At 32.2% G+C, this 25,784-nt stretch overlaps 1 protein-coding gene across 3 annotated transcripts in view; it reads left to right on the top strand.

The window, feature by feature from the left end:
• Positions 1-25,784, top strand: part of LOC145277838 (uncharacterized) — a 125,672-nt gene that overhangs the window by 87,148 nt on the left and 12,740 nt on the right. For all 3 annotated transcript variants that reach the window (XM_080129764.1, XM_080129766.1, XM_080129765.1), the window contains exons 12-13: positions 18,177-18,341; positions 18,451-18,609. In XM_080129764.1, the coding sequence (XP_079985890.1) occupies positions 18,177-18,341; positions 18,451-18,609 (324 nt within the window). The remainder of the gene's footprint in view (positions 1-18,176; positions 18,342-18,450; positions 18,610-25,784) is intronic.

The raw sequence follows: 25,784 nt of genomic DNA on the forward strand, positions 1-25,784 counted from the left end.
ACTAAATGGCACCTAAAGGAAAATTTCACCAGTTCAACAGAGGCAATACTAAATGGCACCTAAAGGAAAATTTCACCAGTTCAACAGAGGCAATACTAAATGGCACCTAAAGGAAAATTTCACCAGTTCAACAGAGGCAATACTAAATGGCACCTAAAGGAAAATTTCACCAGTTCAACAGAGGCAATACTAAATGGCACCTAAAGGAAAATTTCACCAGTTCAACAGAGGCAATACTAAATGGCACCTAAAGGAAAATTTCACCAGTTCAACAGAGGCAATACTAAATGGCACCTAAAGGAAAATTTCACCAGTTCAACAGAGGCAATACTAAATGGCACCTAAAGGAAAATTCCCAGATTGATGAAAATGAAGATACTACAAACCAAAGAACAATCCAAACAACCGCAAATGTAAAATCTATACATCATCACTATCAAATCCAATGACCCTCCACCTCCAAATACAAAACTTATGTCGAAAAATCCATGTTTGTTAACAGAAAATGGAAATAGTAATAACTAGCATGGGTGTCCGGCGTTGCCCAGGTGTCTGGGGGTGTGTGTTGAGCAAAAAAAAAATGGTAGTAGGAAGGCAGGCTCAAACCCGTACCACAAAAAAGGAAAAGAACGGGGAAAAAATCTGACGTCTTTGCTGTTACAACCACCGCCAAACTGGAAGTGACGTAGGTTTAAATTAAGGCTAGACAATCAAAAAGAGGGGATGACTTTCGAAAATATCATTGAAAAAAGCGATCCCCCCCCTGTAGAAAAGTGCCCAGTTGAGGGTGAAGATATTAATGTTTTTAGCCAATTTTTCAATATTTGTCATCTGTGCTGATCCTGTGAAAATTTGCCGGCTCTATCAAAAGTTTTAGGCAGACATGCAAACATACATACATAGATTTATATATTTGTAGCTCAAATTTTCGACCCAAACCGATTAAAAAGCTTGCCCAATCTCTGAATACCCTTTATGTAAAATTCCAAATGTTTAGACCAGAAATGGTAGAGACTGCAGAGGTCAAATTTTTTAAAACTTTGACCCCTATTGTGACCCCTTAACATTTATTGTTTTTGGTTCAAATCAAGTTATTAAGTTAGATCCATGTCCAAAGAACCTATATCTAAAATTTCAATTGTTTATACCCAAAATTAGTGGAGGAGTTTGGTAGAGTTCTCAAAGGTCAAATCGTTGAACTTTGACCCCCCTTAACAGCCAAATTTCTGGCCAAAAATAGATTACAAAGATTTTCCCAAATCTCAGTACCCTGTATATCAAATTTTCAGTCTGTAGACTGAAAATTGACAGAGTTATTGCATAAGGAAATGTACACAGACAGACAGACACTTTCACTTTTATAGATATATAGATTTAAAACAAAAACAAATTTGAACTAATCAAAGCCAAGAACCAAGAAAGATATTCAAGACAGAAAATCCAAAAACCCAAATAAACACAAACCAAAAGGCTTAGAAATTGAAAAACCAACGATCCCAATCTAGACCCAAACCAGAAATAACAGCAAATGAAGTTCCAAAAACCGAAAATAACAGAAAAAAAAAATGGATTATGATGAACATCCCCAAGCTTTTACGAAACTTTCCCAGAAGCAAGAAAGATAATAAAAACAGCAAAATATGCAGAAGTGGCCAAAAGACAATCCCAAAACATCCAAATAACAAACAAAATACAAAACACAACACATAGAATCATACAATGGAATTGCCAGGATATAAAAGTAAATTATAATGAGCTACTCATATTCTTGTTATATAACCTGTTATTTGTTTATAAAAAAACTTTCCTACAAGGAAAAAACAAATTACAAATTCAAAACTATGAACAATACACTTTTATTAATAACATAGAGCACACAGCACAGCAATAAAAAAAAATTAAAAAAAAACATACCTCATAGTAAAATAGATATCAAAAGTAAAAGCAATAGCAACTTACATTACCATTTGGTCTATATACGTACCACCAAATGAAATTATAAACAACCTCCGAGAACAATTTCCCAATCCTTCAACAAATACAACCCAATATGGGACAGCAAAAGGCTTGATCCTGACGGCAAAACAATTATAACCAATCTATGCTTATTAAATAACGAGTAATCTATTTAAACCCCACCTCTGGATTAGGATCATCAATAAGCGTATGCGACACAACAATCATCATGGACTACATGGAAACTATATGACTATACATGTGGAAGCAACCACTTTCCAATGATGCTGGAAAACTCCACCCCGAATGAGGAAACTCCCATACACTGAAAACTAAAAAGAGCAGATTGGAAGAAATACCAAAGAGGATGCAAAAAAAAAAGGAGATGAGATTCAAGATACAAAAGAGAATCATTTTACAAAAGTGCTCATTATTATAACAAAGGAATTAACCAGCTGCGTATGGAAAACTAGTTGACAAATGATAAATAATAGATTAGTCTGGCACCTAGAAAAGAAAATAACATAACCAAATAATAATTCAATTCAGGAAAAAAAAATGAGTACAAATGACTTAGATTGGAAGCCTTCATCAGAGAAGCTAATAAAAAAGAACACCATATTGCTGTCTTCTTTGACATAGAAAAAAAAATGAGTACAAATGACTTAGATTGGAAGCCTTCATCAGAGAAGCTAATAAAAAAGAACACCATATTGCTGTCTTCTTTGACATAGAAAAAAAAATGAGTACAAATGACTTAGATTGGAAGCCTTCATCAGAGAAGCTAATAAAAAAGAACACCATATTGCTGTCTTCTTTGACATAGAAAAAAAAATGAGTACAAATGACTTAGATTGGAAGCCTTCATCAGAGAAGCTAATAAAAAAGAACACCATATTGCTGTCTTCTTTGACATATAAAAAAAAATGAGTACAAATGACTTAGATTGGAAGCCTTCATCAGAGAAGCTAATAAAAAAGAACACCATATTGCTGTCTTCTTTGACATAGAAAAAAAAATGAGTACAAATGACTTAGATTGGAAGCCTTCATCAGAGAAGCTAATAAAAAAGAACACCATATTGCTGTCTTCTTTGACATAGAAAAAAAAATGAGTACAAATGACTTAGATTGGAAGCCTTCATCAGAGAAGCTAATAAAAAAGAACACCATATTGCTGTCTTCTTTGACATAGAAAAAAAAATGAGTACAAATGACTTAGATTGGAAGCCTTCATCAGAGAAGCTAATAAAAAAGAACACCATATTGCTGTCTTCTTTGACATAGAAAAAAAAATGAGTACAAATGACTTAGATTGGAAGCCTTCATCAGAGAAGCTAATAAAAAAGAACACCATATTGCTGTCTTCTTTGACATAGAAAAAAAAATGAGTACAAATGACTTAGATTGGAAGCCTTCATCAGAGAAGCTAATAAAAAAGAACACCATATTGCTGTCTTCTTTGACATAGAAAAAAAAATGAGTACAAATGACTTAGATTGGAAGCCTTCATCAGAGAAGCTAATAAAAAAGAACACCATATTGCTGTCTTCTTTGACATAGAAAAAAAAATGAGTACAAATGACTTAGATTGGAAGCCTTCATCAGAGAAGCTAATAAAAAAGAACACCATATTGCTGTCTTCTTTGACATAGAAAAAAAAATGAGTACAAATGACTTAGATTGGAAGCCTTCATCAGAGAAGCTAATAAAAAAGAACACCATATTGCTGTCTTCTTTGACATAGAAAAAAAAATGAGTACAAATGACTTAGATTGGAAGCCTTCATCAGAGAAGCTAATAAAAAAGAACACCATATTGCTGTCTTCTTTGACATAGAAAAAAAAATGAGTACAAATGACTTAGATTGGAAGCCTTCATCAGAGAAGCTAATAAAAAAGAACACCATATTGCTGTCTTCTTTGACATAGAAAAAAAAATGAGTACAAATGACTTAGATTGGAAGCCTTCATCAGAGAAGCTAATAAAAAAGAACACCATATTGCTGTCTTCTTTGACATAGAAAAAAAAATGAGTACAAATGACTTAGATTGGAAGCCTTCATCAGAGAAGCTAATAAAAAAGAACACCATATTGCTGTCTTCTTTGACATAGAAAAAAAAATGAGTACAAATGACTTAGATTGGAAGCCTTCATCAGAGAAGCTAATAAAAAAGAACACCATATTGCTGTCTTCTTTGACATAGAAAAAAAAATGAGTACAAATGACTTAGATTGGAAGCCTTCATCAGAGAAGCTAATAAAAAAGAACACCATATTGCTGTCTTCTTTGACATAGAAAAAAAAATGAGTACAAATGACTTAGATTGGAAGCCTTCATCAGAGAAGCTAATAAAAAAGAACACCATATTGCTGTCTTCTTTGACATAGAAAAAAAAATGAGTACAAATGACTTAGATTGGAAGCCTTCATCAGAGAAGCTAATAAAAAAGAACACCATATTGCTGTCTTCTTTGACATAGAAAAAAAAATGAGTACAAATGACTTAGATTGGAAGCCTTCATCAGAGAAGCTAATAAAAAAGAACACCATATTGCTGTCTTCTTTGACATAGAAAAAAAAATGAGTACAAATGACTTAGATTGGAAGCCTTCATCAGAGAAGCTAATAAAAAAGAACACCATATTGCTGTCTTCTTTGACATAGAAAAAAAAATGAGTACAAATGACTTAGATTGGAAGCCTTCATCAGAGAAGCTAATAAAAAAGAACACCATATTGCTGTCTTCTTTGACATAGAAAAAAAAATGAGTACAAATGACTTAGATTGGAAGCCTTCATCAGAGAAGCTAATAAAAAAGAACACCATATTGCTGTCTTCTTTGACATAGAAAAAAAAATGAGTACAAATGACTTAGATTGGAAGCCTTCATCAGAGAAGCTAATAAAAAAGAACACCATATTGCTGTCTTCTTTGACATAGAAAAAAAAATGAGTACAAATGACTTAGATTGGAAGCCTTCATCAGAGAAGCTAATAAAAAAGAACACCATATTGCTGTCTTCTTTGACATAGAAAAAAAAATGAGTACAAATGACTTAGATTGGAAGCCTTCATCAGAGAAGCTAATAAAAAAGAACACCATATTGCTGTCTTCTTTGACATAGAAAAAAAAATGAGTACAAATGACTTAGATTGGAAGCCTTCATCAGAGAAGCTAATAAAAAAGAACACCATATTGCTGTCTTCTTTGACATAGAAAAAAAAATGAGTACAAATGACTTAGATTGGAAGCCTTCATCAGAGAAGCTAATAAAAAAGAACACCATATTGCTGTCTTCTTTGACATAGAAAAAAAAATGAGTACAAATGACTTAGATTGGAAGCCTTCATCAGAGAAGCTAATAAAAAAGAACACCATATTGCTGTCTTCTTTGACATAGAAAAAAAAATGAGTACAAATGACTTAGATTGGAAGCCTTCATCAGAGAAGCTAATAAAAAAGAACACCATATTGCTGTCTTCTTTGACATAGAAAAAAAAATGAGTACAAATGACTTAGATTGGAAGCCTTCATCAGAGAAGCTAATAAAAAAGAACACCATATTGCTGTCTTCTTTGACATAGAAAAAAAAATGAGTACAAATGACTTAGATTGGAAGCCTTCATCAGAGAAGCTAATAAAAAAGAACACCATATTGCTGTCTTCTTTGACATAGAAAAAAAAATGAGTACAAATGACTTAGATTGGAAGCCTTCATCAGAGAAGCTAATAAAAAAGAACACCATATTGCTGTCTTCTTTGACATAGAAAAAAAAATGAGTACAAATGACTTAGATTGGAAGCCTTCATCAGAGAAGCTAATAAAAAAGAACACCATATTGCTGTCTTCTTTGACATAGAAAAAAAAATGAGTACAAATGACTTAGATTGGAAGCCTTCATCAGAGAAGCTAATAAAAAAGAACACCATATTGCTGTCTTCTTTGACATAGAAAAAAAAATGAGTACAAATGACTTAGATTGGAAGCCTTCATCAGAGAAGCTAATAAAAAAGAACACCATATTGCTGTCTTCTTTGACATAGAAAAAAAAATGAGTACAAATGACTTAGATTGGAAGCCTTCATCAGAGAAGCTAATAAAAAAGAACACCATATTGCTGTCTTCTTTGACATAGAAAAAAAAATGAGTACAAATGACTTAGATTGGAAGCCTTCATCAGAGAAGCTAATAAAAAAGAACACCATATTGCTGTCTTCTTTGACATAGAAAAAAAAATGAGTACAAATGACTTAGATTGGAAGCCTTCATCAGAGAAGCTAATAAAAAAGAACACCATATTGCTGTCTTCTTTGACATAGAAAAAAAAATGAGTACAAATGACTTAGATTGGAAGCCTTCATCAGAGAAGCTAATAAAAAAGAACACCATATTGCTGTCTTCTTTGACATAGAAAAAAAAATGAGTACAAATGACTTAGATTGGAAGCCTTCATCAGAGAAGCTAATAAAAAAGAACACCATATTGCTGTCTTCTTTGACATAGAAAAAAAAAACGTATGAAATGTAGGATCCTAAAAGATTTACACAAACTTGAATTAAGAGGCAGACTACCAATGTTTATCACAAACTTGAATTAAGAGGCAGACTACCAATGTTTATCACAAACTTGAATTAAGAGGCAGACTACCAATGTTTATCACAAACTTGAATTAAGAGGCAGACTACCAATGTTTATCACAAACTTGAATTAAGAGGCAGACTACCAATGTTTATCACAAACTTGAATTAAGAGGCAGACTACCAATGTTTATCACAAACTTGAATTAAGAGGCAGACTACCAATGTTTATCACAAACTTGAATTAAGAGGCAGACTACCAATGTTTATCACAAACTTGAATTAAGAGGCAGACTACCAATGTTTATCACAAACTTGAATTAAGAGGCAGACTACCAATGTTTATCACAAACTTGAATTAAGAGGCAGACTACCAATGTTTATCACAAACTTGAATTAAGAGGCAGACTACCAATGTTTATCACAAACTTGAATTAAGAGGCAGACTACCAATGTTTATCACAAACTTGAATTAAGAGGCAGACTACCAATGTTTATCACAAACTTGAATTAAGAGGCAGACTACCAATGTTTATCACAAACTTGAATTAAGAGGCAGACTACCAATGTTTATCACAAACTTGAATTAAGAGGCAGACTACCAATGTTTATCACAAACTTGAATTAAGAGGCAGACTACCAATGTTTATCACAAACTTGAATTAAGAGGCAGACTACCAATGTTTATCACAAACTTGAATTAAGAGGCAGACTACCAATGTTTATCACAAACTTGAATTAAGAGGCAGACTACCAATGTTTATCACAAACTTGAATTAAGAGGCAGACTACCAATGTTTATCACAAACTTGAATTAAGAGGCAGACTACCAATGTTTATCACAAACTTGAATTAAGAGGCAGACTACCAATGTTTATCACAAACTTGAATTAAGAGGCAGACTACCAATGTTTATCACAAACTTGAATTAAGAGGCAGACTACCAATGTTTATCACAAACTTGAATTAAGAGGCAGACTACCAATGTTTATCACAAACTTGAATTAAGAGGCAGACTACCAATGTTTATCACAAACTTGAATTAAGAGGCAGACTACCAATGTTTATCACAAACTTGAATTAAGAGGCAGACTACCAATGTTTATCACAAACTTGAATTAAGAGGCAGACTACCAATGTTTATCACAAACTTGAATTAAGAGGCAGACTACCAATGTTTATCACAAACTTGAATTAAGAGGCAGACTACCAATGTTTATCACAAACTTGAATTAAGAGGCAGACTACCAATGTTTATCACAAACTTGAATTAAGAGGCAGACTACCAATGTTTATCACAAACTTGAATTAAGAGGCAGACTACCAATGTTTATCACAAACTTGAATTAAGAGGCAGACTACCAATGTTTATCACAAACTTGAATTAAGAGGCAGACTACCAATGTTTATCACAAACTTCGTATCAGAAAGAATCATCAGAGTAAAAACTAGGATCAACCTATCGGAATAAAAAAATACAAATTAAAGGAATCCTATAAGGAAGTATACTTTCAGTCACTCTTTTCAATATTAAAAGTAATGCCTCGATTCTGAGGTATATATTGATGGCTTTATGATCTGCTACAAATCAAAACATTTAAAGCCATATAGAGACAACTACAATAATCTATCAACAAAATATTCCAGTGGACAACAACAAATGACTGCACAATATCGAAAAACAAAATGCATTCACTTGTTCCAACAACTCAAATTACACTTAAACTCAATCTTGAAACTTTCTAATGACGATATACCAGTAGTAGAAGAATTCAAATTTGGAGTAGTGTTTGATCAAACAACTTTTATACCACACATCAAGAAACTTTGGACAAATGCAATCAGACTATAACTACTATCACACAAAATATGAAGCAGACCAAGAAACTCTTTTAAAGCTTTACAAACCAATAATATGATCTAAATTGGAGTATGGCTTTTATGATCTATGGATCAGCCAAAAAATAATACCTACAAACATTAAACACAATACACTATCAGGGACTGAGACTCGCATTCAGCACTTTTCCCACATCCCCACTAGAAAGTCTGTATGTAAATGCAAATGAGGAGCCATTAAAACAAGAAAAGTTGCCCATGCAAAATGGATTACATAAAAACCTAACAATATTGGATCTTAATAAATAATATTGGATTTTAATGAACTTTCCAAAACAAAAAAACTCATCCTACCACATATCTGGAAAAATTATCAAAGATTAGAGAAAAATTCCCAAACCACCAAAGTATCTGCACTGACACCTCTAATGGCACTGGTAGTGCTGCAGTAAAAAAAAAAAAAAAAAAAAAAATCTATCACAAAAAATTACCAAACAAAGCAACTATCTTTAGTGCTGACGCAATTGTCATATAGTAATAGATATCGTAACAGAAGACCTTAACCAAAGATTTATTATCTATTCTGATTGTCCTAATGAATCTAAAAGAAAAAAAAAAAAAACTAGAAATCCCCCTAATATCAAATGTAATAAAACAATCCAGAAAAAAGAAATCAAATCATATTTGCTGGATACCAAGTCACATAAGAATAACAGGAAGTGACAAAGCAAGAAAATCATTTCTAAAAATGACTACAGATAAAAAAAACTCAAAATCCCCTACACAAACATGAAACCAATAAATACTGAAAAGATAAATGGCAAAAATCATGGGAACTGAACAAAGAAAATAAACTTTTCAAAATACTCTCACCCTTAAAAAATAGACGCCGAAAAATAAAATAAACAGAAGAAGACATGTTAAATCGTCTCCACATAGGACATTAACCACATGTATTTATTAAAACAAGAACAACAACCAAAGTGCCAATGTGGATACATAATGACTATAAAACATATTTGAGGATTTTAAAAATACAAATTCTTTAAGAAGAAAATATTTCAATAAAAGAATTAGAAAAACTAAATTGAAACAAAAAAAAAATCATGGACTTCCTTAAAACAATTGAAATATATTAAAAAAATTTTTTACTTTCGATATCAAAAGTTACAAAACCTCTAAATACATAACATATTATCATAACATCACAAACTAAATACGGCAAACATCTATTCACAAAATACCTTCTCTGATATGAAATAACCCTAAGACTAAACAACAATTTTTCTCTACAAAACAACCAAGCCAAACACCATGAATAAATATTTGAAGATATGTTACTTTCACATTGGATTTCTTAAGTTTTGCATCACTTTTCTATCTCCTTATGAAGATTAAAATCGAGATATAATAATATTAAACCATGTCTTGAATCTTTATTTCAATTTTGATTTTAATATCTAAAATTTAAAGCTTCAGGAAAGAAAAAATTGAAATTCAGATAATCTTTCATAATTGGTATCTAATAATGACAGATCAAATTTAATGCAAATCTGAAATATTTCATTTTTCAAATGAGAGGTTGTGCTCATATTTTGTCTGTTAAACCCTCTTTAAAATATTCAAAAGAAACTGAAAATTGATGTTATTGCTAAAATTTCACACAAAAATTGGAGGTGTTTTGTAAAGGGCTTTCTCCTCCTTGCATGTTTTACAAAGGGCTTCCTCCTGTTGCATGAAACAAAAACTAAATATAGTCTTAATTATGACCCCTTGCACTTCACAGCTATGTTCCAAAATTCATAATGAATGGTTAATTAGTTCAAGATGGAATTTCACAAATAAACATACATAACCTTGCAACAATAGAGATGAATGATTTCTCACGCATTTATTGGTACATGGGAACATTCTCGAGATGCATAACTTCATTCTGAATATATTTCATCGATGTTTAATACATTATTGAATATTTATTCTGGATTGTACATAAAATATTCAGAAATTACAAGATGCTGACACAACAAATCACAACTAATGTAGAAAAAAAAAAAAGAAATATCTTAACATCATGGACTTTGCATGAATTCAACTAACACATTTAATTAGTGTATTAGTTTTAAGCATGATTGTTTTCTTGACTATGTTATAAATGCATAGAAATTAAATTTTAAATTCTAGTATTATTTCATTTGACATTAAATCACATTTTTGTTTAATGTGCTGAAAAAAATGTGCAAAAAGAAAAATTGCCAAATAACACTACTACTCACTTAATGATAAAGAAACATATTAATAGTATTATTCACTCGAGCTAAGCAATGTATAGAAATACTGATTCCACTCAGTTGACTGAACTTACCTGAATTGAGCCAAGCCATGAGCAAAACAAATCTGTCTTCCTTACGATAGCAAAACAGATAGAAGTGTAGAGGGAAGTTAGTCAAGACAGTATATAACAGATAACTTCACACACATTATTAGTGGTTTCTTTGTAACAGCTGAGGGAAAAAAGATTTAAAACTGAACTGAGACTCAGAAGATGAAATTTCCTTTGATGTCTTTATAGAATTTCAGTCTTTCATCTTTTTGCAAATATTGCATCATTTTCTGTTAAAATTAAAAATGGCTTTCATATCTCATTGCTATGTAAGTAAAAGTTTTTTTTTTTTTTTATCTTATATATTTTTGACTAGATTTATTGTCCAAGTATTTTCCTACATTACATTACGTACTCATTGTCATCTAGGGTGGGGGTATCTTCACAATTTTCTTTAGAGATATAACACATGAAGAGATTATTTAGAGATTTTATTTCTTACATTTATTTTCAGTAGTTCTCCAAGTTTTCATTTTGAATTATTTAATGGTTAATTTTACTCATCTTTTTGTAACTTAATAAGATGGACAACTGAGGATTAAAATGACAGGCATGTATGCATCAGATAAATAAAAGCAAACAAAATAAAAAATGAACTCATAAATTAGTATTTAATTTTCATGCTGAAACAATAACATAATCAGCATCATCATTTGATTTAATACTAAAACCTGGTTTAGGTAAAAACAAAAAGTTTTAGTGGTTAAAGTAGAAACCGATTATAATTAAAATTATAAGATGAAAAAAATATTTAAAAAAATGAACAAAAAAAAACAATATTTTTGAAGATCTATTTTTCTTATGATTTAATCTGAACTACAATGGGGTTCACAATAATAGATTTTTGTTTTCATTTGACATGATCATAGACTTGGTCCGGGTGAATTGTTTCAAGAGTGCTGAAAACAAAAATAACGTTTAAAATTCCAGGAAACAAGTAGTTTCCAAAATATGAAGAAATTATAGTTTCAAAAAGTGGGGATAACTGTTTTATATCAATTTAACATAAAATAAACACTCACTTTATAGCCACCTTGGGGAGGGTTGTTTTTGTTTTTTTTTTGGGGGGGGTCATTTAAGTGTGGCCTGGTAGACCAACACAAAACCTACCTTAAAAAACTTGTTTTCTATAGGTTTTGGGTGTGCTGAAGCTGAATACTGCATTTAAATTTTCCACAAAGAAGTATTTTTCGGGTATTAAGCAATGTAATTCTTTGTTATAAGTAGTGGCCATTGTTGTACACGTAAGCATGCATATTACGTTAAATTAATTTGGAAAAGTGGTCCCCCACTTTTTGAAACTATAATTTCTTCATATCTTAGAAACTATTCGTTTCCTGGAATTTTGAACATTTTTTTTTCATTTTCAGCACCCTCGAAAACCTATAATAGTAGTAATTTTAAAGGATCTTTTTGAGGGTGGAAAGATACTGCACTTTTATCAATGTTTCAATCACAATCATTTGTTTTCCTTTTTTTTTTTTTTTTTTTTTTTTTTTTTTTTTTTTTTTTTACATGGTGGTCACTACTTATCAAGGCCCGGAAACCACTCAAGGATAAGGGTTATGCAAGTACAGTACGTTAGTGTGGAGATTTGATAAAGTGTCTTACTTAAGAGGGCAGTTCATTAGGAATTTGTTAACGTTGGACTTAAAGACATCCAAGTTGTAGTCAGGTGGGAAGCAGGCAGACGGAACAGAGTTCCACAGGTGTACAGTTCTAAGAAAGAAGCTTAGTTCATGGAATCTACGTTTTGATTTAGGCACAGATAAAGAGTGGGGGGAAATTTTTCACAGTGGATTCAGCTAGACAGGTGTTTTTCATGAAGGATTGGCGAGGGGAGACCAGAGATTGGAGTTCAGACGAGCACCTGCCATGGAAGTAACGATAAAACAAGGATATGCTCGCAATGTCTCTTCTGTGGGAGAGAGGTTGCAGGGTAGAGAAAAATATTTCCCCAAAACCTCTGGCTTTGATGGAGAGAAGACTAAAACTTGCTGCTATGGTTTCAAATGATCTGAAATAACAAAGCAAGGGGAGACTTGATTCCAAATATACTTCATATATGTCCCCTCTTTTGGTTTCCATCCATAAAGTAAATTTCACTGTTGATTATTTGATACTGGAAATATTCATAATCATATTCTATTTTCAAAAGAGGGGAGATATAATATAAGAAATATTTGGAATAAAGTCTCGCCTTGTTATTTTAGGGGAATATACACACACACACACACACACATATGTATATCTGCTGTACTGCTTGGCATTAACTACAAATTTTTTTGGATTTCTTTTTAACTCCAAAAAAACATTGCTACTGAAATAAAAAGGATTACTGTGATAGACACAAGATTTATTGGGGGAAACATGGGTGAGAAATTGGTAGTAAGATGTTTATCCACATTACATTTAAATTTCTGGTTGAAGGAGCAGAAAGAAATTCCAAAGGCAAGCAGCTCGAGGAAAGAAACTGTCAGGGTAGATTTTCTTGCATCTAGGCAACTTTATGGTGAAGTGGTGGGATTTTATTGCTAATTGGTTATTTTTAATGAAACGCATAAGTACAGTAAATAATGAGAGCACATACCGTGCTGATACATGTAAAACCAGCACAAAGATGCAACAGGGATGGGATTGGGCAGACAGTATATGACCTATTTGTTTTGAAATTCCTTTTTGCACCCTTAGGAAAAGGTTAATAATTGGTGTATTAATATTGGATACTAGCAGATGTAAAAAAAAATTCTAGCCTGGTAGAAGGAGCCTACCTTCTTTGCAGAAGATTTGGTAGTATCTTCTATGCACTTATTTCAATCATGTTAACAGAGAATGTCAGGCTGAGGAGTTTGAACATTGGACTTTCAGGAAGGGTAATCTCTGCAATGATGATCAATGGTTGGAAAGGTTTCTTATAGTTGTTAAAAGAAACGATTTTTGTATTTATTTATTGCGGACTATTATCCTCATCTGTTTAATTGTTGCTTCACAACGTTTCGGCCAACTATTCCTCTGGCCTTCGTCAGGTGCTAACCGTGACGGGATAGATTTTTGTCTTAATAGCATGTGATCATCCATTTTTGGCCCCTATTTTACTATAGATGGGAAATAATTTTCTAAAGATTCAACCATTGCCTTGCATCTGAGCATTCGATTTGTCCTTACACCATTTAGAGCATGGTGTCATCAGCAAATAAACCCATCTCAGACACGATTGCATCAGGGAAGATAGTTTATAAAGATCAGAAATAATATAAGTACAAGTATTCATCTTTAGGACACGCCCACATCTTGCTCAGATATACATGCATCAAGAATGATCTGGACTTTTAGCTAAGAAACATCTGATTATATAAAATATTTGTCAAGTAAATACTGTGCAAGTCGATTTTTCTGAGAAGAGCAGACTTGAAAGCCTTGGAGATATCTAGCATTACTATCCTAACTTTAGCTCATCCGATCTATGCTGCATACATTCACAGATGTAAACAGGAGCAATTTTCTAACAGTCAGGAAAGGAAAATTCATTAAGGCATTTATTGTAGAGTTTGGAGAGAACCAGAGCAACGATCTGTGCTGCATAGATTCACAGATGAAAATTGTTGATTGCCTCAGTGTTTATAACATTACTATAAATTTTCCAAAAATGCCAAATTTTTAATTTCCCTGATCCAATGCAATTTCTAATCATCTCAGTGTAAATACTCTTCCACAATTTCTTGATATTGCAATTTATATCTTACTAGCGGAGCTACCCGACGTTGCTCGGGATCGTATAAACAATGAGAAAATTGAATTTGATTTTGAATATATTTGTTATTCTTAGAAGAGAGGAATTTTTAATGTCCATGTATCATTTTCTATTTCAAGCAACAGAATGTTTTACCTACCTAGGACGGGTATTACACATATGAAATAATTGTATCTTACCTAGGATAGGTAATGTACAGCATGTATGTGAAATAATTTTACCCTTGCAAGGACGGGTAATATACAACTCATATTCAAACTAATTTTACCTACACTAAGACAGGTAATTTAAATGCATATATGAAACAGTTTCACATACTTTTTGACCTCAAAATGGACATTACTCTCTCTCCAACCAAACCCCAAAAGAAAACTCAAGAGCACATTTAAAATTAACATAATCATGCTTCTTTCTACCCACCACTACAACCATCACATCATTCCCGGATGATAATAACATAAAAAATTTTAAAAAAATATAGATCACCCCCTACAGAAACGGGCCAAATAAACTTTCATAGAAAACCAACAATATGTATTAATCTAATTTGGAGATCGTAAACTGTTTAAGTCATATCCAGAATCGACTTCACAAATAAAGTAATTTTGAGATAGAAAATAGTTTAAGCCATTTCTGGTACAAACTTTATATTCTACCACCCTCATTTAATCCAGAGAGATGCTGGTTATTCTGCTAGTATATCCTCATTCAATGCAATGTCATGCAATGCCAGGAATTCTGCTAATATATATTTCCATCAATCTCCTTCAATCCCAGGCGACGCCGGGGATATTGTTAGTGTATTTTTTCACCTATCTCATTCAATCTTGAGTAATGCTGGGTATTCTGCTAGTGTATATGTGCAACTATCTAATACATTCCCGGGGATAGCCAAGTATTCGTCTATTCTATATTTGTACCTATCTCATTTAATCCCAGGCGATGCCAGGTATTTTGTTAGTATTTACTACAACCTGCCTTATTAAATCCCAAGCGATACCTGGTATTCTGCTTCTATATATTTCCACCTATCTCATTCAATCCGGGGCGATACAGGGTATTCTAATATATATTTCCACCCATCTAATTCAATCCCAAGTGACGCTGAGTATTTTGCTAGTATATATTCTCACCTATTTCATTCAATCCCAGGCAACGCCGGGTAGTATTCTGCTAGTATATATCTACATCAATCTCATTAAATCCTGGGTGACACAAGGTATTCTGCTAGTATATATTTCAATCAATCTCATTCAATCCCAGGCAACGGCAGGTATTCTGCTAGTATATATTCGCATCTATCTCATTCGATCCCAGGCGGCCGTGTATTCTGCTAATATATCTTTGCATGTACCTCATTCAATCCTGTAGTTCCCAAGTAGTTACCCATCTGATAATGACCAAGCTCATTGTTGCTTAACTTTGGTGACTTACATAAAGCATTTTGTATTCCCAAATAGTTACTGGTGCTACCAGATCAGGCTGTCCATTGGCTTCCTGAGACGAAATGCACCTACATTGATTTTCTGTTTTTGTTTTCTGTTCTCTTTTGTAAAACTTAATTATGTTCTGTAAAAACAAAAACAGCCTCCTCCTTCTTCCCTTCTCCTTTCGTTTCTTTTTCCTTTCCTACTTCCCATCCCCATCGGTGGGGCATTAGAATACACCGACTGCCCCCTGCAGAAAGTAAAAGTCCCTCAATGGGCCACCTGTTGGCCGTGGGTGGTGACCCATGATGCCTGAGAAAAGGATCCTAGTGGCTGAGCACCTGATACCTAGGGAAAATAAAGGTATTGGAGGCAACACTCCACTTTGGCCTTGTACTGTGCTAGACGGGCAGTCGGAGGGGCCCAATCTGATCAATCGGCTGGTCATGTTAAGCCCCACCATACCAAGCCTGCAAGTAACCACTAATATTCCCATCCCAAACCCATGCCACTAACAAATATACCCAAAAATATGGTGGAAAGCGGTGGCTGAGGGTCAATCATATTTGAGTACCAAAAAGCTTACTCCATACACATCGGATTTGTCTTGGACTAAAATAAAAACAAATGTTCCAGAACAAAAAGATGAGTAGCTGCGAATAAACTTTCCCGAAATATGCGTATACTGGCTAAGGTGTATCCGTATCAACTAAGGCAAATGGGAACTCCATGAATAAAAATTGGACTCCATGGAGGGTGGCGGAGCCCAGGGTCAGCGAATAAAAATAATGAGAAAATAAAAAAAGAACTCGCTCTAATGTCTCAAACATCTCTGACTCGGACGACAGATCAGAACTACAAGCGAAACAGATACAAAAATAAGGAAATTACCCTAGTCTTACCTACCCTAAATATGTAGTGATAGAACCTACTAATAAAGAATCCTTTACCAAAATTTCACCATTTAAAATTGAAAATACTATGAAAAGCCTCAAACCTGTTTCAGTAAAAAAAAAATGACCAATGGCACATTATTGGTCCAAATGGATAAAGAAGCCCAATCCGAAAGACTCCTAAACTGGACAGTTAAACAAAAATTAGTTTAGAAACCAATTTTTTTTTAACTGTTCAACAATGTTTCAAACAATTGAAAACTCTTTAAAAATCTCATTTGTGGTAAATGTATCATCTATAAACATAAAAGTGAAAATGTATGTATGTATGTGTGTTCGCTTTTTCTGTATGTCTACAAAAGGCTTTTTTCAGAGAAGCAGTCGGTCAGTTCACAACTTTTTAAAACTTTTTATATCACATATAAATCGTAATATCTCACAGTTAACAACGAAGCTCGCCTGTTTATTTAATTTGCTCGATTTTGGGCAGATATTCAACATTTGTCGCTCGCCGCATGTGGGTTAGTTAGTCTTTTTCCTATAACATCTTGGGAAAATAAAAATAAAAAAAAGCGTTCCGCAGTAAATGAATACTATCCCGCAATCAAACTTGACCTCATTAACTCATTAAAATGGGCACCTGCCAAATCCAAGTAATTAAATAAATTCAAACGTGTTTCCGTTAGCATCTCGCGGTGGGGCAATCGTTAACGGCGCACGTTTTTTTGTTTTTTTTTTCACACATTAATTTACAACTTTGCCTCATACTTACCTACAAAAACATTTTTTTTTAACCCCACCCCCGGAGTTTCCACACACACACCTCCAAACACCCGGGCAACGCCGGTTACCCCTCGCTAGTTGATAATAAGGGAAGAAATAATTATTAGATCAAACAAGTTTAAATATTTCAAAAATCACCACCAAATGACACAGAAGGACAACTTTGTTTCAATTCAACAGGAAATACATTAAAATCTTAATATGCTTAATTAGCGATCAAGCTAAAAAAATTTTTTTTAATAGTAAATCAAAAAAAAATCAGATGAAAACAAAAGTTGATGATAGGACAATAAAACCCGCCATACACAACTGAAATTTATTAAAAAAAACACAAAAGCACTATCCATTAGAACTACAGGTTTGAATATTTTAATAACTTTTGGATGAGAAATTCCAGAAGTATTTCTCTTTTCTGTCATACATATATTTTGATTGTTTGTCCTGCACTCCAAATTTATAGCCATTTGATTTGGACATTGATTATTGATATTGGTCTTTTTTTATTTTGACAAATGTTTCTTTGTTTTATGTATTTTCTATACACATTTCTTATTCAATTTTTTGCAGTCCCTTTTTCAATGGTTGACCTTCATGCTTCTCAATCAGACCACATTGACCTTGAAGAATCTTCTTTGAAGAAAAAGAAACACAAAAAGAAGAAAGAACTTGATAAAAGTGTTACATCTGTTGATATGAGGGATGACAACAGTTCTTCTCTGCCCCAGACTCCAAGTAAGTTTCATCCTATTCTCTTTCCATAACAAAAGTGTTTTTTATGACAAAGTTCTGTTTTATAAAAAGAAATATCATTTTTCACTTTTCATTATTCAATGTTTTGCAGTATCTATTTCAATGGTTGACCTTGATGCTTCCCAATCCTTTGACCTCAATGAATCTTCCTCAAAGAAAAAGAAAAAGAAACACAAAGAGAAGAAAGAGTTCAGTGAAACTCTATCCGTTGATATGACAGAGGACAGTTGTTTCATGGCCCAAACTCCAGGTTAGTTCTTTTTTTGGTTCTTTTACAATCATCTTCTCATAACAGAAAATTAATGACAAAAATTCCTTCTTCGTTTTTATTTTTATTTTTATTTTCATGAAACAAATCACAAGTTTTTATTTACTAAAAACATAAACAAGCCAAAAATGTGACTTTAAATAACACATTTTAACAAAGTGAACCATTAGAAATTCCATGTTCAAATAGATGGTGAAAAATAAATCGACTTGAAATTGTTTAGATAAAAATTGAATATATAAAATGAAACTTTTTGTTTTAAATTGATCTCTAGCCTTCACCTTTTTCCATATATATTTATATAAAATTAAGCATGTTTATATATTGTTATGTATAGGATTTATTTCTGACCTAATTATCAATATTTGCACACTATTGACAGGCAATTTGCAAGTCTTCTAAATATTTTTCTAAAAACATATCTTCAACTGTGCTCATCCTCAGTTTTGTATCTTAAGTTCTATCTCTGCTAGGATCTTCTGATCACTTGACTGTTTCCAAAAGATTAAAACAAAGTATAACAAAACCCCCAAATATATTTTTACCCTGAACAGTGTATCAATAATGTAATAATTAAAACAAACAACCGAGAAAGAAATCAAATCATATTTGCTGGATACCAAGTCACATAAGAATAACAGGAATGACAAAGCAAGAAAGTCATTTCTAAAAATGACTACAGATAAAAAAACTCAAAATCCCCTACACAAACATGAAACCAATAAATACTGAAAAGATAAATGGCAAAAATCATGGGAACTGAACAAAGAAAATAAACTTTTCAAAATACTCTCACCCTTAAAAAATAGACGCCGAAAAATAAAATAAACAGAAGAAGACATGTTAAATCGTCTCCACATAGGACATTAACCACATGTATTTATTAAAACAAGAACAACAACCAAAGTGCCAATGTGGATACATAATGACTATAAAACATATTTGAGGATTTTAAAAATACAAATTCTTTAAGAAGAAAATATTTCAATAAAAGAATTAGAAAAACTAAATTGAAACAAAAAAAAAATCATGGACTTCCTTAAAACAATTGAAATATATTAAAAAAAATTTTTACTTTCGATATCAAAAGTTACAAAACCTCTAAATACATAACATATTAACACTATATTATCATAACATCACAAACTAAATACAGCAAACATCTATTCACAAAATACCTTCTCTGATGTGAAATAACCCCTAAGACTAAACAACAATTTTTCTCTACAAAACAACCAAACCAAACACCATGAATAAATATTTGAAGATATGTTACTTTCACATTGGATTTCTTAAGTTTTGCATCACTTTTCTATCTCCTTATGAAGATTAAAATCAAGATATAATAATATTAAACCATGTCTTGAATCTTTATTCCAATTTTGATTTTAATATCTAAAATTTAATCCTCATCCTCAATGAATAATGTACGAGGGGTGTATGAAAATTTTTAAGCATCAGAAAAACTAAAAAGAATGAGTTTTGATAATTTATTTTTCAACATAGTCCCCTCATTAGCTGAACATGTGCTCTAACGGTGCTGAAGCCCTTTTATCCTGGTGTAGAAGAATGCTTTTGTTTAGGACTCAAAAAACTCCTCGACTGCAGCTATAACATCATTATCACTTGCAAAATGGTGACCAGCCAAGATTTTTCATTTGGGGGAACAGATGAAAGTCAGAGGAGGCCAAGTCTGGCGAATAAGGTGGATGAAAAACAAGGTCGAATCCACAATCATGAATCGTTGCCATGGCAACCACTGAAGTGTGCGCTGGTGCATTATTGTAGAAATGCAAGTTGATTTTTTCTTTTTAGATAATTATTTTATCAATTTTCATGAACAGAGCTGTGTAAAAGATGCTTAAAACCGTTTGAATTATGCAAATACCATAAGTGGTCCAAAAGTTATGAGAATTTTTAAGTGCTAAAATTTATGCTTTTTCGTGGACATTTTTCTTTAGAAAAATGGGCCAAATTACGAACCTCAACATTTTAAGAAATTCAATAATTCCATCACCATTTATTCATTTTTCAAGCTATTTTTATGAAACTTGGTACTCTTATGTAAAATTTTGTGCTCTTTCTGATTATGCAGTTAAAAGTGTATCTCTTTACCATAAGCCATGAATTATAAATTAAGATGTAAAAATTTCACATTTTTTAAAAGTGACGCATTGCATCATAAGTGGTAGTTTATTCACAAACAAAACAAAGTATTATAGAGGTATTTAGATATAACTTTATTGAGAGTAGGTATCTTAATCTGGGGTGTAGCCATTGAACGCCCCAAGAGTATTCATGGCCGGTATTTACTACTATCCTCAAAAAGTAGATATGAATCAATCTCAGAAATAGATAAAAAAATGTTTTCATACAAATTTTGAATTTCTGTAAAAGATGGAAATTCCCATAGTCGACCAGAACTTATACACTCTGGGACCAGTCCAATTTTTTAAATAAACTCACGATTTACATTTTGCAAATCGTCTCTATCTGGCCAAAAATAGACACCTATTTTCTGAGATGCAGCCATAAACCGTACTGTACATGAATCCTCGAATGTAGCTTCAACAATACCAGGAATCTTGGTAAGCAACAACTATATATTCACCAATTTGTTTGGTAGTTGTTCGCACAGGTGTTGAACAAGACATTGAATTTCTGCCTCTTTTGTTGCATGCTGTCGTCACTTCGATTTTTCATAGTTTTCTTATTCTTTTTCCCAGCAACTATTTCTTTTAAAACAGACTTTTCTCTCTGCATGCTTTGTACGTAAAGTTTTGCCTCCTTTTTGTGCTGTGATCATCAGATTGTGACGATCATCCAATGGCATATCTTGCAACCATTTCATCATTTTAGTTCTATTGCGTTTCAGCAGTTGAACGGATGAATGGTGATGCATTGAAGCACGTGGCCGTCTTCTTTGACTATGATCTAAGTCGCCAAAATGATGTTCACATCCCAAGTTTGTTGTCTGTGCATATTTGTGAATTGAAGAATATTTTCTTTTAGCAATATTCACTTTTTGATATTTAAAAAAAAATATAATTTATTTTTTTTTTAGTGTAAAATGACAAAATATGCTGTAAATGTTATTAAAATATTCTTATCGTGTACGATCAATATCTTTATGTGAAGGGGGTCCACCAAATTTGCCTCCTGGAAGAAAGTCAGCTAGTTGCCTTTCAATTGTTAAATTCATTTCGGATGCAACAACCTTGAGACATGAAAATAATTCATTTTTTGTGTCTTCATGAGTGATGAATAGGCACTCTACCATCCTATTCCTGTGAGGTAAATTTAAAATTTCATCACTTATGTCTTCAGTCCAGTGGATGTCTGAATATAAAATAGTAGATGGATTCTTTTTACATTTTTCTATAAATGTATGCATATCTTGAACATGTTCGTTAAGTTGAAGATAAGCTACATTTGATTTGGTAATCAAATTCCAAAAAGGTCCTGTAATTTTAACGTAAACAAGTCCAAAAGATTGCAACATAATGCCAACAAATTGTGACTGCAGGTCAGCTTGAACAGCTTTTAATTTGTGATTTGGATTTTTCACCATTTTCAAAACTTTCAGAAATTGTTCTCTATAAAGGAAGACCTCTGCTGATGTCTGGAAAATGGCGTTGAATCTGTTATCTCTGTAATTCCCTATTACAGACTTGACACCATTTTCTTGGCAATAGCCTTCCCACAAATCCTGAATTCCATAATGGTCACCAGCTGGACCAAATATTTCTGATACTGTCCGTACTACTCTCTCCATTCAGAATTCCAATTGGAGAAAAATGATAGTCACGGCCGAGTTGACCATGTTTACTCACAAGGGTCTTCTCATATTCCCGAATATCTTTGCAGCAGTATGTGTGAAATCCGAGAAGTACATGCGCCATACAGTAGAAGTTCAGAATGGGGATGTGTCCTGGCCAGCAAAATCTTTTATCATGTCATCTCTCCATTCTGACAGAAGTTCGTTTGCCTTTTTCTGATTACTTGCTCTGTCACTCATACAGAATGCAAGTTTCTTCAGTGTGGATTTTATAAATTCATCTGAATCTTTAGCTTCGCCTGAACAATGAATGTTAGCAAGTTCCATTAAATGTTCTTTCGTCACATCGTGGATGGTATTTGCTGTTTCAGAATCAACCCTGGTAAATCCCAAGCTTATAATGCTTCCAGATGGTAAATTGATAGAGGTATCAATTATTTTTTGTTTCTTTCTGGTTGTTCCATCTCGATTAACTCCCCAATTTTCACTTGCAACTAACTACTCTGAAATAAGCTTTTTAGTGAGAAAATGCACTTGATCAACAATCGCTTGAACATCTTTTTTTAGTATTTTTCCAAAGAGATGCTTTGAAATGCAGATTATTACTGCTGACACTTTCTGTGTTGCGACTTCAAGCCCAGAAAGCTCAATAATGCACATCCGTAAATTATCTGTAAAAGTGCCATCTTTTTCTTTTGTTTTTGTTGTTTCGGATGACAAATTTTCATTTTCAATTTCCAGGGTTTGAATTCTGATTTCTTTTTCTTTTAATTTCATGTCCATGGCCTGGATGTATTCATCTTTGCTTTTCTGCATTTTAGTGCATTGTAACCTAAAATGGGAGGCTGATTTTTGTGCTGGTCTCTTCTTTCGAATTTCCTCATCTATTGAGGATTTCTTATCTGCACATTCTTTGAAATATTTGTTGTCCACTTGCAATTGCTTTAAATTTTGTTCTTGTAAGATAAGTTTCTTTGAAAGCTTCGAAATTTTGCATTCTTATCCTCTTATTTAAAATCTGCCATTTTTCCCTGTAGTATTCATCTCTTTTTTTTACGTTTTTCAAAGAATAATGTCCTATTCTTCTTTCAAGGTCCTCTAGTTTTGTCTCTGCACATGAGATGTTTTTCAACACTTGGCATAGTTTCTTGGATTTTTTGGAAATTTCATACTGTAATAAATTCTCGCTCTTTTGAAATTCTCTTTCTCCATCTATGTTATCAGAAATTTCATGGTCAGTATCTCCAGCACTTACTGTTACCTCTATGCCTCAGAGATCAGAACTTGATGACCCTTCATGATCCTGTGATTTTTGGGGGTTGAGGTTTCAACATTCTTCTTACCACATGAAATTCAGCATCAAGAAAATCTTTCAAATTCGTAAATCCTGGAACTTTTTTTTTTCTGTCGAAATTTATCCTTGGTCTTTGCTAACCTAAAAATCTTTGTTTTTAAAACGGCTGGACTAATTTCTTTTCAGTCACTACATAGTGTCTGTATAATAGCAACAACACTATTGAGATCTCTTTTAAACAATTTGACTAACTCAACAACAACACCATTCTGTAAAGCATCACACTGCACAGAAATGTTTTTTTCAAGAAGATTGCGACAGGTTAATTTCCGTGTTTCACAGTTCGGTATAGATTTCCTCCATAATATACTGAAAAAAAAGTGATTGGATGAAGTTGGTAAATTAACTTGTTGCACATAAATAGTCTAATTCCTAATTTAGTACAATTTAATAAATATTACTCAGATAAAGAAAATAATTTGCGATATAAAATTATCGTTAATATCAACCACAATAAAATAGCCAAGTAAAGAGAGAGAGGAAAAAACAATGAATAAACCAATTGTTTTGTTTTTTTTTATCTTTTTCAGCACACCGAAATCTACAAGAAAAAGTTGTTTTTTGTCTACCAGTTCGAGTTCACGCTTTTTCTAAAATTTTACCGAAATATTAAACGGAAATTTAAAGGAAATTATAGTACATATGCATTTTGGGGTACTTGTGTATTTTTGATACCGTGAGAAATACACTTTCAAAAAAAAAAAAAAAAAGTTGTTTTTTTTGTTTGTTTTTTGTTTTTTTTTCATTAAATTGGTAGGTGAAAGTGAAGAATAGTTAACTGCATTCCCCATATTAAGAATGGCTTTCTCAATAACTTTATTTCAGCATGGTTCGTATTTCTCCCCATATCAAAAATACCCATTTATTTTGATACTGCGAGTGTACAAACCATGCTGAAATAATAATTTAGAAAGCCATCCTTAACATGGGGAGGGGGGTTAACTATTCTGCACTTTCACGTAACAATTTAATGAAAAAAAAGTTTAACATTTTTTTTTTTAAGTTCATATTTCTCACAGTATCAAAATTGCATCAATACTGAATTTATACTGTTGTATTTTTCTTTACTCCATAATGAGCATTTATAAGTTTTCCACGGTTGTAAAAAAAAATGTAAAGTTTTATTTCTTTGTTTATTTACTTTAATTTTCACTAAAACAGAATATAAATCACGAAAATAAATACATAAAAAAAAAATTAACACTTCTTGCATATAAAACTCATTCTAATGAAATTCTCTATCGAACTGCCTAATGTTTACATTTGAAAACAGAATATTGTGTTCTTAAAGTGAGTTTAAAAACAGCAAAAATGAACGTATCGGGGGGGGGGGGGATTATCTCCTTTTTTTTTTTTTTTTTTTTAAATATCGTAAAGTTTTCCGACATTAAAAAATAAAAGATGACGAAATAGTTATATTATTTTCTACATGTCCCCAGTTAAAAAAAAAACAAAAAAACTAAACACAAGTTATAACAGAAACATGGCACGTGTATTAAACGCATTAAAAAACAACAAAAACGTTTTCGTTGGATATTATTTAAAAATATCATTTGAAAAACTTGAAAACTATTTTTTTTTACATTGACAAATTCAGAGTAAAATAATGAGAAAGAAAAGCTTAAAAGAGAATTATTTTTTAAATGAAACAGGTGGAGTATTTAAACGAAAAAGACGTTATTGTATTTTTTAAATATTGTAAAGTTTTCCAACATTTAAAAAAATGAAATAAAAAGACAAAGAAATGGTTACTATTATTTTTTTATATTTAAAAACAAAAACAAACACAAGTTAAGCACAAGTTATCATAAGAGAAACACGTGTTGACAAGTGTACTGAAGCATTAAAAAACAACAAAAACGATTTGGTTAAGTCTTGTTTAAAAATAAAATTTGAAAAACTTGAAAACTATTTTTTTTTTTACATTTACAAATTCAGAGTAAAATAATGAGAAAGAAAAGCTTAAAAGAGAATTATTTTTTAAATGAACAGGTGGAGTATTTAAACGAAAAAGACGTTATTGTA

The sequence above is a fragment of the Euprymna scolopes genome, chromosome 6, assembly GCF_053919585.1.
Source record: "Euprymna scolopes isolate OS-2025 chromosome 6, ASM5391958v1, whole genome shotgun sequence".
In the NCBI taxonomy this organism is placed as follows: Eukaryota; Metazoa; Mollusca; class Cephalopoda; order Sepiida; family Sepiolidae; genus Euprymna; species Euprymna scolopes.